Genomic DNA, 14,380 nt, shown 5'->3' with positions numbered 1-14,380 from the left:
CTCCTTTCATTGCTTATAAAGCAAAAATTTGGCTATATATTATAAAACTATTTCACTGTAGCACAACTAAAAAGAAAGAGATGGGAGGAGATCATAGTTCATAAATCGATAAATTAAGGGTTTATTTGTAATTCCATTGCCATGTTCCACAGGAAGCAATCCCAGGGACACGGGTGGCGCTGTGGGTTAAACCACAGAGCCTAGGACTTGCCGATCAGAAGGTCGGCGGTTCGAATCCCCGCGACGGGGTGAGCTCCGGTTGCTCGGTCCCTGCTCCTGCCAACCTAGCAGTTCGAAAGCACGTCAAAGTGCAAGTAGATAAATAGGTACCGCTCCAGCGGGAAGGTAAACGGCGTTTCCGTGCACTGCTGTGGTTCGCCAGTTGGTCACGACTGGACCTAATGGTCAGGGGTCCCTTTACCTTTACCTTTACAGGAAGCAATAGAAGGGCCTGAATCTGCAAAGAGAGAGCTTTTAATTAAAGGGAATTGTAGCTCTGAAAATTCTCATTGCCAGTCCACTGTGGAAAATATTCCCACTTCTCCACCCATTTCAGCTTGTTCAAGAGCAGTTGGAAAAGGCTTTATAGGTGATTTTCCTTACCCCAATGCAACACAATTAAACTGGTTAATATGGGGGGGGGGATGCATATTACTATTTCTGTAACCTCCTTTGAGACAGGCCAGCCTTGCATACCAGACTGGTACATCACTACTCCCCATTCCCTATGTTGAGATAATATGTCTCTTATTATAAAGAGAAAACCTTGAAGTGGCCCGTCTTAATAAAAACACATTTACCGTATTTTTCGCTCTATAACACGCACCTGACCATAACACGCACATCGTTTTTAGAGGAGGAAAACAAGGGAAAAAACATTCTGAATGAAACAGTGGATGTATCATTTTTGTGCTTCATGCTGTGGCCACAGACATGTGATCTGATGGTGAATTTGGGGTGACCCAATGCAAAAATCCTGAGAATTCCTGTGGATCCATACTTTGTAACCACGTTTTTGCACCATTGCAGCCCCAGGCAACAGTGGGTGCGTGATTTTTCTGGTGCAGGCTGTAGCCATGGACATGCTATGTGATCTGATGGTGAATTTGGGGTGACCCAATGCAAAGATCCTGAGAATCCCTGTAGATCCATGCTTTGTAACCACATTTTTGCACCATTGCAGCCCCAGGCAACAGTGGGTGCGTGATTTTTTTGGTGCAGGCTGTAGCCATGGACATGCTATGTGATCTGATGGTGAATTTGGGGTGACCCAATGCAAAGATCCTGAGGATCTATGCTTTGTAACCACATTTTAAGTGGGGAGCGAAGGAAAAACAAAGAAGGGACATGAGAGGGGTGTGCAGAGAAGCAGCCGGCTAAGAATGCAGGAGAGGGATTTAACGGGAGGGAGGAAAGAAAGGCAAAAGTTTTCCCCCACCCAAGCCAGCCAGCCATCTCTCTCTCTCTCTCTCTCTCTCTCTCTCTCTCTCTCTCTCTCTCTCCTCCCCCTCTCCCTCCCCCTCCCCCCCTCTCTCTCCCTCTCCCCCAGCAGCACCGGAGCACAGAGAGGAATTAGAAGGAACGACACTCTGCTTTCCCCTCTGCTTGCCTGGAGGGGAGGGGCTTTCCCTGCTCTTTGTTCCGTTTCAGCAAACACAGCAACGAAACAGAGGAGGGTGGGCAGTAAGACCCTGAGGCAGAATGCAGGAAAGCAGCCGTTTCCTCTTTTCAGGTTTCCCTTCTCCCTGACGCGCAATTTGATTTTTGCCTGATTTTTCGGCTCCAGGGACCACACATTCGCTCAATAACACGCACAGACATTTCCCCCTCCTTTTTAGGAGAAAAAATCTGTGTGTTATAGAGGGGAAAATAGCTTAGTAAAACAAGTCGTGTTCACAGCGAAAGCTGTTTTTCACACTGTTGCTTTCAGTACTGTATGTCCAAATGTGAACCAAACACTTTCCTGTATTATTTAGGTTTAGATAATATGTCGACGTCGCTTCTATCCCAGACATGCTTTTAAAAAAAATAGCAGTCGTTTGATTTTGATGTAGTTCTGTCAGATGTTGCTAAAATTATTTTGGTTTGAGTTTAAATAATAGTTGCAATGTATTTTGGTTGTTTGATTTCTCAAATCCGTTAATGAAGTTGGATATTTTGTGGAATGCGGTCTTGTTTTTCTTTAAAAAGTGAGAAACGTTAGAAACATTTCACTCATTTGAAGGGGGGGGGAGAATGGACATAAATCAATTGCTCTTTCATGGTGAGGGGCTCATGCCTTTTGTTTGGTTCCCAATTCTAGTCTTGCTGATTCAAGTAATTCTGACTTAATTGGGGTTTCTCAACTCTGCATCAATAATCAATATTTTAGAATTGTAATGCTAGTATTTTATAAGGTTTTCATGCTATTAACCTTAATTCAAATAAAAGAAATTTATTTCCTGTGTGCCTGAAGACTAGGTTTTCTGTGTGCTTATATGAAGGGGGACTAATTCCCCACTTAACATGGCAGTAGTCGCAGAATTTCCTAAATCAACAATTAAAATACAACAGAAAGAGCTGCCCATAGATGAACAGCCGGCTGATTTGATACCTGATTTTATTTTATTATTTTATATGTGCCACCCAACCAGATGGGCAGGGTATTATATATATATATTATATATATATATTATTACTATATTATTACTATATTATTACTATCATCATTATCATTAGAATGAACTAAGGTGAAAAACTGAATTGTCAGACTCAGTTTCTGCTATATAGAAATCAGCCTCAGATATACCCACTGAACAAAACAACGTCTCACCACTTTGTGCAAACAACCGCTGGAGTTGCAATTGACATTTTAAAAATATCACCAGAAAGCGGATCCGGGAGAAAAACAAACAGACCGGAGGACATCACAGAAAACACAGAAGCAGTCATAGGAGCATAGGGAGTATACAGAGTCAGGCCATAGGTTTATACGACTCAGTATTGTCAACACTCACGTGAGGGAATATTTTCCAACTCTACCAAGTGATGCCAGGGATTGAATCGGGATATTCTGCATTCAGAGCTGATGGTCTACCACTGAGCCATTTGTTAAGTGTCAACTCCAGATCAAACTACAATGGTACCTCAGGTTACATACGCTTCAGGTTACATACGCTTTAGGTTACAGACTCTGCTAACCCAGAAATAGTGCTTCAGGTTAAGAACTTTGCTTCAGGATGAGAACAGAAATCGTGCTCCGGTGGCGCGGCAGCAGCAGGAGGCCCCATTAGCTAAAGTGGTGCTTCAGGTTAAGAACAGTTTCAGGTTAAGAACGGACCTCCGGAACGAATTAAGTACTTAACTCGAGGTACCACTGTAGTGTAAAAGCAGCCTTGGAATCTGCTTTCAGTGCCTGGGTGCACCTCTAATGTACGTGAAACCAAAAGAGTGAGGGCACCTCAGCATTCGCCATGTCAACCATTGCTGGGATCAGAGGTGAAGGCCCTCAAAGCCTGAGGCTATAGTTTGATGGCAGACTTACAGCCCTGGCAACTCTCATTTTAGAAGTAAAGCACCCCCAACATCTTGCCAGTGCTGGGAAACACCCCACCACCACCCACCACCCACTGCAGCACCACCTCCTTCCCCCTTCAGGTTTCCTCATCTTTCAATGCCTTCCTTTGATGATGTGGCTGTGGCAGGTAGGAGGGATTTGAAAGTGTGTGTGTGTCAAAAACTACACGGGATAGCAGAAGATTATTAACCTCACTGTTCAAATATTCATGGGTATTTCGACTAAGACTAGGAATATTCAGGATACTAAAAGGTGTAAAGGACCCCTGGACAGTTAAGTCCAGTCAAAGGCGACTGGGGTGGCATCGCTCATCTCATTTTCAGGCCGAGGGAGCCAGCGTTTGTCCACAGACAGTTTTCCGGGTCATGTGGCCAGCAGGACTAAACCGCTTCTGGCGCAATGGAACACCGTAACGGAAACCAGAGCGCACGGAAACGGCGTTTACCTTCCTGCCGTGGCGGTATCTATTTATCCATTTGCACTGCAGTGCTTTCGAACTGCTAGGTTGACAGGAGCTGGGACGGAGCAACGGGAGCTCACTCCGTCGCAAGGATTCGAACCACCAACCTTCTGATCGGCAAGCCCAAGAGGCTCAGTGGTGTAGACGACATCACCACCCCATAGCTGTCAACCTTCCCTTTTTTGCACAAAATTCCCTTATTCCAGAGCCGTTTCCCGCTGCTATCCCGGATTGTTAGATATCCCGTAGACTGCCCCCGGGACAGGTGAGGCTGCTGATCCCTTATTTTCAAGGCTGCTGATCCCTTATTTTCAAATCTGAAAGTTGACAGCTATGCGCCACCCGCATCCCTCACTAAAAGTTGTAGGACTACAGAGCAACGTATCTTCTGTCTCTCATTCGTAGAGATATTGTTGATTGCCATCACAAATTCATGGAATCAAAACAATTACAAACAAGACACACGCAGTAAGAAAAGTTCTTTAATGAGAGAGGTGTTGTTGTTTTTAAAAAAGAAACAATAATATTTATAACGGGGAAATCCCAAGGTAAAGTCTGCCCCTGCAAGCAATGTTTTCCATTACAAATAATCTTCTGCTATGTGGCCAGTAAAAATTCTGAGGGAAAATAGGATAACTTGCATCTAGCAGATGATAACATAAAATGGTGGCCCTCAGTGAGTACCTGTTATGCAGCAGAGGTGTTATGTATTGAAATTCTCACCCTGGTCACCTGGAGTATCGTGTATATAGTTTTCACTCAGGTCCATGTCAGTTAATTTAGGCGGGAAACCCTGGGGTGGTGTTGTTACAATGTTGACAGCTGCCTGCCTATAAAAGCAGGCCGGCTGAGCTGTTTGCTGTTCAGTTCAGTTCCAGCTTACTATAAAGAACCACTTGCAGAAATCTCTGTGTTGTCTGCTATGTCCACCCACTACTTAATAAGAGACATGTTGCTGTTTCTGTGGATGAGGAAGTTGCTTAAGAGCCCCCTCTGTATTTCTTCACGACTTGGGTATCAGTGGGTTTGAGTAGGAATAACACTGGATACAAGCCCACATGTTCTATAGGTAAAGGTAAAGGGACCCCTGACCATTAGGTCCAGTCGTGACCAACTCTGGGGTTGCGGCGCTCATCTCGCTTTATTGGCTAAGGGAGCTGACGTAGAGCTTCCGGGTCATGTGGCCAGCATGACTTAGCCGCTTCTGGCGAACCAGAGCAGTGCACGGAAACGCCGTTTACCTTCCTGCCGGAGTGGTACCTATTTATCTACTTGCACTTTGACGTGCTTTCAATTTGCTTGGTTGGCAGGAGCAGGGACCGAGCAACGGGAGCTCACTCCGTCGCAGGGATTCGAACTGCCAGCCTTCTGATCAGCAAGCCCTAGGCTCTGTGGTTTAACCCACAGCAGTGGGTAGATCTGGCATCAAATGCTATATTGAAGGAGGCTTGAATTCTCTAGGAGGGAAGTGGGTTTCGCACCGGTGGGAACAGGAAACCAGGATTTCTTTTTAGCATTCTCGAGGGATTGTGGGGCTGGGATTCTGCTAGCTACAATGGTTATGTTCCACCACTACTGTCAGAGTCAATATGCCTCTGAAATACCAGTTGCTGGGAACCACAGTGCTATTGCACCCAGGTCCACCTTGCAGGCTTCTCAGAGGTATCTAGTTGACCACTGTAATAATAGGTTGCTGGACTAGGTGGGTCATTGGCCTGATCCAGGACGCGCCTCTTAAGTTCTTATGTACCTTCAGCAGCGGTTTGATGTGCAGCAGTTAGCAAGGACAGCATTCACTCTACACCAGGGTTTCCCAAACTTGGGTCTCTACCTGTTTTCGGACTACAATTCCCATCATCCCTGACCACAAGGATAATGGGAGTTGTAGTCCAAAAAAACAGCTAGAGACCCAGGTTTAGGAAACCCTGCTCTATGCAATGAAGAGCTGCTGTGCCTGCTAATTAACCTGCTATAAGCTCAACATCAAAAAAACCGAAGATCATGGCCCCTGGTCCCATCACCTCCTGGCAAATAGAAGGGGAAGAAATGGAGGCAGTGAGAGGTTTTACTTTCCTGGGCTCCATGATCACTCCAGATGGTAACAGCAGCCACGAAATTAAAAGACGCCTGCTTCTTGGGAGAAAAGCATCTTAAAAAGCAGAGACATCACCTTGCCGAAAAAGGTCTGTATAGTTAAAGCTATGGTTTTCTCAGTAGTGATGTATGGAAGTGAGAGCTGGACCATAAAGAAGGCTGATCGCCGAAGAATTGATGCTTTTGAATTATCGTGCTGGAGGAGACTCTTGAGAGTCCCATGGACTGCAAGAAGATCAAACCTCTCCATTCTGAAGGAAATCAGCCTTGAGTGCTCACTGGAAGGACAGATCCCAGCACTGTCCAGGAAATTCCAGATGTATGGCATCCCTAACATGGTCACAGTTCTCGGTCCACTCCTCAAGGATTTAACCTCCAATTCCAGACCGTGTATGTTTCCCCCAGCTCACTTCTACATTCCGGTTCCGATCCACTCCAGGCTCCTGATTCTTGGCAAATCCGCTCTTTGGATCCCACCAAAGAGAGTCCTCTGTCACAACTGTAGCGGATTCGATCTTCAATTCGATATTGGGTGCCATCTTTCTGGGCACCAATGCGGATGCCAGGGTTGGGGCAGTGGCCCGCTAGGTAGGAGAACAGAATCACAATTATGTAGCTGTTGCTATAAAGCAGCCCCGAAATTAAAAGACATCTGCTTCTTGGGAGAAAAGCAATAACAAACCTAGACAGATCCTGAAGCTGAGGCTCCACTACTTTGGCCAGAAGAGAAGACTCCCTGGAAAAGACCCTGATGTTGGGAAAGATGGAGGGCACAAGGAGAAGGGGACAGCAGAGGACGAGATGGTTGGACAGTGTTCTCGAAGCTACCAGCATGAGTTTGACCAAACTGCGGGAGGCAGTGGAAGACAGAAGTGCCTGGCGTGCTCTGGTCCATGAGGTCACGAAGAGTCGGACACGACTAAACGACTAAACAACAACATTCTATTCATTTCTGACCTGGAGCAGGTCAGACTATATTTCCCCTCTTCTTGTGGCCACCTGGCAACGCTAGCAGAAATCTGGGAGTTACATATTTACCCTGATTCGAAAGAATCGAAACTCCACACCCATCGCTGCCCACTTCCTTCATGCAGCCGCTTAATAGAGATAGGCCTCTTTAGCAATCTTTTCCCATTCTTTTGCGCCAAAAAAACGAGGAAGTTTAGAAGTGGGTAAATATTGCAGTGTCTGAAAATGCAAATACAGGGGGAGGAGCAGGAATTGGATCATGACTGTGGGGGGAAATCTCATCGCCTAGCAATGCTGGGGACCTGGCCTAACTCCAGCCCCCAGTAATCCCCTGGAATGTCCACATTCTGAAAGTCTCCTATGTGTTCAAGCTGGGAATTCCCCTAGTTGGCTTTACTCCCTTCCTGACTTCAAGACGATTCTGGGTTTCCCCCATCTGGATTCCTGTCCACCTGCAGCCACAACATATTCTTGCCTCTCCCCGCCTTGGAGTTGCTTCATGGACTTTGCCATTTCCCCAAACTCAGCTGCTTTCTCGGGGTGGGGCTAGAGACCAGCATCGAGCAAGTGGAGCGGATCGCCTAAAATTTCACAAGTAGCTGGACTGCAGCGGTGCTGCCCAAACAGAAGCTGCTAGGACTCTGAAAGACAACAGACCAGGGAGAACCAGAAATGCAGCTTTTCTTGGACCAGCTGTTCTGCATTCTCATTGCCCTCGGGGCATTTTATACAGGTAAGCTGTCACAGCCAGGCACAAATTGCTTCTGAGAGCTGTGAATTTCACACAGTGCCTAATTGTAGTCAGTGGTGCCTTGAGGCGAGAACTCCTTCAGCCTCAACCAAGAGACCTGTGGCACCTTAAAGACTAACGCATGTATTTATTTACGATTGTTAAGAATTGGGGGGGGGGGTTTGACTGAGTCATCATTTAAAGGCAAGCCTACCTAATTCAGAGTTTCCGAATACACAACTAGAAACACAGCCATCCTTCAGAATCAGGCTTCTCAAAATTTTGCAGTGTAAAATGTGACTACAGTGGTAACTCAGGTTAAGTACTTAATTCGTTCTGGAGGTCCGTACTTAACCTGAAACTGTTCTTAACCTGAAGCACCACTTTAGCTAATGAGGCCTCCTGCTGCCACCGCGCCGCCAGAGCACGATTTCTGTTCTCATCCTGAAGCAAATTTCTTAACCTGAAGCACTATTTCTGGGTTAGTGGAGTCTGTAACCTGAAGCATCTGTAACCTGAGGTACCACTGTATACAAAAATGTATTAAGTCAGGGATAACTGATTTGTAAAATGGTGTACACAGAAAACGTGAGAGAGATGCATTAAAATGCTGATCAATTTTCATGGGGGCTTTGAAAAACAAAATCACGACAGAAGCTTTGGTGGACTAAACACACTTTGTCGGATGCAGCTGGTGAGATGGACTTTAGTACTCAAAACTTCGTGACATCGTCATAGAGAAATGTGTTTATATGTTGGTTTTGCTGCTACGAACTAACACTGATCCTCTTACCTGGAAATTTCTCTTTGAGATAATGCCGTTCGGGATAATTCATTCAGGATATTTGCTTTGATACAGAGCAGCTGAAAAGAATTCAAAGCCCTTTTTGAAATCCTATGATGAATGTTGATACTAAATATTTGCCAGATATTTTCTGAATACTCATTTCCCCAATGTCGACAATTTATGTGATTTTTGAAAGTATTGACTCTCTGGAAGCATTTGGTAGCTGGCGTTCAATGCTACTCATAATCCAGCAATTTGTCTGATTTCACATATGAAGCTCGGCAAAACAATCAAGGGGTTGTTGGGTGGAACGCTCAGATTTTGCATGTATTTAGCCTGTTTTTATTTTTGAAATTTGAACCCAAAGCTTCACACTTAAATTTTGAGGGGCAAAATTGGAAAAGCAGGAAATCTGCAAGTGTACATTTTAGCTTCACTCAGGCCTCGGAGCCACTTCAAATGTTACAAAATTCCTGCAGGGGAGCAACCCACCTGTCTGGGATGATAAAATACATGCCTAGAAGCATAGAATCATAGAATCATAGAGTTGGAATAGACTACAAGGGCCATTGAGTCCAACCCCCTGCCAAGCAGGAAACACCATCAGAGCACTCCTGAGATATGGTTGTCAAGCCTCTGCTTAAAGACCTCCAAAGAAGGAGACTCCACCACACTCCTTGGCAGCAAATTCCACTGTCGAACAGCTCTTACTGTCAGGAAGTTCTTCCTAATGTTTAGGTGGAATCTTCTTTCTTGTAGTTTGGATCCATTGCTCCGTGTCTGCTTCTCTGGAGCAGCAGAAAACAACCTTTCTCCCTCCTCTATATGACATCATTTTATATATTTGAACATGGCTATCATATCACCCCTTAACCTCCTCTTCTCCAGGCTAAACATGCCCAGCTCCCTTAGCCGTTCCTCATAAGGCATCGTTTCCAGGCCTTTGACCATTTTGGTTGCCCTCCTCTGGACACGTTCCAGTTTGTCAGTGTCCTTCTTGAACTGTGGTGCCCAGAGCTGGACACAGTACTCCAGGTGAGGTCTGACCAGAGCAGAATACAGTGGCACTATTACTTCCCTTGATCTAGATGCTATACTCCTATTGATGCAGCCCAGAATTGCATTGGCTTTTTTAGCTGCCGCGTCACACTGTTGGCTCATGTCAAGTTTGTGGTCAACCAAGACTCCTAGATCCTTTTCACATGTAGTGCTCTCAAGCCAGGTGTCACCCATCTTATATTTGTGCCTCTCATATTTTTTTTTGCCCAAGTGCAATACTTTACATTTCTCCCTGTTAAAATTCATCTTGTTTGTTTTGGCCCAGTTCTCTAATCTGTCAAAGTCGTTTTGAAGTGTGATCCTGTCCTCTGGGGTGTTAGCCACCCCTCCCAGTTTGGTGTCATCTGCAAATTTGATCAGGATGCCCTTGAGTCCATCATCCAAGTCGTTGATAAAGATGTTGAATAAGACAGAACCCTGTGGCACCCCACTAGTCACTCTTCTCCAGGATGAAGAGGAACCATTGATGAGCACCCTTTGGGTTTGGTCAGTCAGCCAGTTACAAATCCACTGAGTGGTAGCATAGTCAAGACCGCATTTTACCAGCTTCTTTACAAGAATATCATGGGGCACCTTGTCGAATGCCTTGCCTGATTTATGTGTCTTTGTCCTGGGGAGGTTTGTACTCCGTGCAAAAATCCACATGTATATTTGACATGCGTTGTGAGTTGTAGTTTAATTCCTGCATCAAAGTGCTTTTAGCGTACGATTTTTGTAGTGTTTGCAGCAGGTTTACCAAAAATTCATAGAGGATCAGGTTACCAATGGCTTCCTAGCCACAATGGCTGTGTTCTACCTCCACTGAATAGCAGCTGAATCACAAGTGGAAAGAGGAACTCTTGAACTCGACCTGCTTGTAGGCTTCCCAGAAGAAACTGGTTGATCACTGTGAGAACAGGATGCTGGCTTGTTACGTTTTGTCTTATGTTGTGGTCCAGTGAAGATTTCCTTTCCGCTGGGGCATAAAGAGACTAGTTCTCATTGAGGCGATAAACTTATATGTGGCCACAGTGCCTCAGATTTCAAGTGGAGGCTTAGATGCTTGAAAAGGTAAAGGTAAAGGGACCCCTGACCATTAGGTCCAGTCGTGGCCAACTCTGGGGTTGCGGCGCTCATCTCGCTTTATTGGCCGAGGGAGCCGGCGTACAGCTTCCGGGTCACGTGGCCAGCATGACTAAGCCGCTTCTGGCGAACCAGAGCAGCGCACGGAAACGCCGTTTAGCTTCCCGCTGGAGCGGTACCTATTGATCTATTTGCACTTTGACATGCTTTCGAACTGCTAGGTTGGCAGGAGCAGGGACCGAGCAATGGGAGCTCACACTGTCGCGGGGATTCGAACCGCCGACCTTCTGATCGGCAAGTCCTAGGCTCTGTGGTTTAACCCACAGCACCACCCGCATCCCAGATGCTTGAATACTCTCCCATAAATGCAATTCCCTCCGTGGAAAATACAAGATGTCAGGGAGAGAGGTTCTAGCTTAGGCTATTTGCTGTTATGCTGCTTATCTGTGCACATGGATTCTGGAGTGGTGCAGCTTAGCCATAAGGGTTACAAACACCGTAAAAACCATGTTTCTTTTTTCGGCTTTACAATTTTAAAATAGAGAAGGTAGTTCCGGGCGATGTTTCGGCTTGGGGGCGGGATACCTGACTTCAGGAAATGTGTCTGTATAAACAGAGTCTTGGATTAGCCATTATACTAAATACACTAAGCTGTATGGTCAGGGACCAAAAGTGGAGCTCTTGCGATTCTTGCGAATTTCCCAACGAGAAGAATAAATCAACATTGCACCATCTGAGTCTTTGTGTGCCTGCTTGCGTTTGGTAGATAGCAGAATGGTGAATTCAGATTTGGGAAGGGCAGGATCCTGTGCTTTCCTCAGCTATGAAGCATTCTGGGAGGCCGGGGACAAGGCCTGGGCCTGTTTCTCCTCACGTTCCCTCATGTATAGTGACTGATTTAGAAAAAGAGATGGGCTGCAGCCTGAGTGCAAGCTGGCATTCCTTGATCTAAAAAGCTGTCACCTCTTATATTTCCATATCATTTATGGTATCTTATAAACTGGTGAGAATGTTGATGCTTATACAGTGGTACCTCGGGTTAAGTACTTAATTTGTTCCGGAGGTCCGTTCTTAACCTGAAACTGTTCTTCACCTGAAGCACCACTTTAGCTAATGGGGCCTCCCGCAGCTGCTGCACGATTTCTGTTCTCATCCTGAAGCAAAGTTCTTAACCCAAAGTACTATTTCTGGGTTTGTCTGTAACCTGAAGCGTATGTAACCTGAAGCGTATGTAGCCCGAGGTACCACTTTATATTTCCAGATGGAGGCAGCAACTATGTTTGTAGCTCCAAGGCTTTTGTGGGCACCAGGGGAAAACCTCTAGGGCACCTTTGTGGCCACGGGCACCAAGTTGGCTCCCAGTATGTTTCCAAGCACAATTCAAAGTGTTGGTGCTGACCTTTAAAGCCCAAAACGGCCTCAGCCCAGTACACCGGTACCTCTGGTTGCAAACGGGATCCGTTCCGGAGCCCTGTTTGCAACCTGAAGAGAACGCAACCCGCGCCTGCGCATGCGCGGGTCGCCATTCGCCGCTTTTGCGCATGCACATGTCATTTTGTGCGTCTGCGCATGTGCAAGCAGTGAAACACAGAAGTAACCCTTTCCGGTACTTCCGGGTCGCCACAGGACGCAACCTGGAAAGACGTAACCTGAAGCTAACGTAACAAGAGGTATGACTGTATACCTGAAGGAGCGTCTCCACCCCCACTGAGGTCTAGCTCCAAGGGCCTTCTGGCAGTTCCCTCACTGTGAGAAGTAAGGTTACAGGGAAGCAGACAGAGGGCCTTCTCGGTAGTGGCACCTGCCCTGTGGAACACCCTCCCATCAGATATCAAGGAAATAAACATCTATCCGACTTTTAGAATACATCTGAAGGCAGCCCTTATTAGCGAAGCTTTTAATGTCTGGTGTTTTATCATTTTATTATTATTTTTATAGTTAATATTCTGTTGGGAGCCACCCACAGTGGCTGGGGAAACCCAGCCAGATGGGCGGGGTATAAATAATAAATTGTTGTTGTTGTTATTATTATTATAGCAACCCCAGAAGTAAAATAATGGCAGATAATGAAGGGGTACAGTTAGGGTTACCCCCCCAAAAAAAGCCCTAAAACTGTCTGTGAATTCCCCCCCAGCCAGGCCTCAAAAGCCTCGCCTCGAGCATTTTAAAAACTGCATTTTCCCCTAAGACAAAATGCATTAGCTAAGCATTCCGCGCTTGCTGTAACTGAAAAAAAAGATTGCAACAAGGTAGAGAACAGAGCTTATTGTCTTCTCAGGCCTTTCTCAGAGCCTTTGGCCTTGCTAAAGAACCACATTGCAACTTGCTTTCTGTCCGGGAACCATGCCAAAGCACAAGAATGAAACAACGGAGACACTCTGAAAACCCTCTCACCCCTTTCCTGGGAAAAGTCCAAAAATGGTCCCAAGACAGCTTTCTGTTCATGCTCAGAGGAACTCCTGGGCAGGACTCTTGAAGAAGTGGGAGGGAACTAGAAAGGGGGATATAAACTCTATGCAATGCCTGTGAACTTCGTGCTTGTTTGTGACTTATCACATTAGCTCCTCTGCCCACCCCGGATGGCAGAATAAAGCTCTTTCTCTGGATTTAACCCCTTGGTGTCGTTTGGCTCCTTTTCGTCCCAGCTCGGGTGCAACATTTTTCCTACCCATGGTTTAAAGGGCCTAAAAAGGCTACAATACCATAGGCAGGCTCCAAAGCAAAATCTTGCCACTTATGAGTGTCTCTTTGGGGCACGTTAAGAAATCTCAGTCAGCTGGAGCAATGTCTGCACTTTGATGCGCACAAGCAGGTTGTGTGGGCTGTCAGTGGTGATCTGAACCTTTTCCTTCTTTTTAACTTTCTGCTTTTTTCCTTTTCCCTCAGATGCAGCTGACAATGCCTGTGACCCCCAAACCGCTGAGATTGCTGGGGGACAGTATACAGTACTGGAAAACGGCACTGTGCTGAAATATGAGTGCCCAGATGGGAAATACCCATACCCTACAGACTACCGGTTTTGCCAGTACGATGGGACATGGAGCCCCATGCAGAATGCACTGAAAAGCCGTGTCTCCAAGGCCAGTTGCCGAAGTACGATAGAGCACTCAAATATGCCAATTTATTGTTAATCTAGACGTTTGTAGGGCAAATGCATCTGTTCTCGCTTTCTGTTTTTGCCATGGCTAAAGGTAAAGGGACCCCTGGCCGTTAGGTCCAGTCATGACCGACTCTGGGGTTGCGGCGCTCATCTCGCTTTATTGGCCGAGGGAGCCGGCGTACAGCTTCCGGGTCATGTGGCCAGCATGACTAAGCTGCTTCTGGCGAACCAGAGCAGCGCACGGAAATGCCGTTTACCTTCCCGCCGGAGCGGTACCTATTTATCTACTTGCACTTTGACGTGCTTTCGAACTGCTAGGTTGGCAGGAGCAGGGACCCATCAATGGGAGCTCACCCCGTTGAGGGGATTCGAACCGCCACCCTTCTCATTGGCATGTCCTAGGCTCTGTGGTTTAACCACAGCGCCACCCGCGTCCCTTAGCCACGGCTAGTCCTCCACAAATGTTACCTTCACCATTATTTTCATATGGTCAATAATAATCTTTGCCAACTGATCGGGGGACATTGACCTTGGCCTGCAACTGTGTCTTTTAACAGCACCTG

General features: G+C 46.3%; 1 protein-coding gene across 1 annotated transcript in view; it reads left to right on the top strand.

The window, feature by feature from the left end:
* Positions 1-14,380, top strand: part of LOC128408769 (uncharacterized) — a 96,215-nt gene that overhangs the window by 47,777 nt on the left and 34,058 nt on the right. The window contains exon 19 of the mRNA XM_053378790.1: positions 13,604-13,810. Within this exon, the coding sequence (XP_053234765.1) occupies positions 13,604-13,810 (207 nt within the window). The remainder of the gene's footprint in view (positions 1-13,603; positions 13,811-14,380) is intronic.

Source organism: Podarcis raffonei, chromosome 2, assembly GCF_027172205.1.
Source record: "Podarcis raffonei isolate rPodRaf1 chromosome 2, rPodRaf1.pri, whole genome shotgun sequence".
Classification (NCBI taxonomy): domain Eukaryota; kingdom Metazoa; phylum Chordata; class Lepidosauria; order Squamata; family Lacertidae; genus Podarcis; species Podarcis raffonei.
Note: the sequence above shows the minus strand (reverse complement) of the source record. Positions and strands in the feature narration are given on the sequence as shown.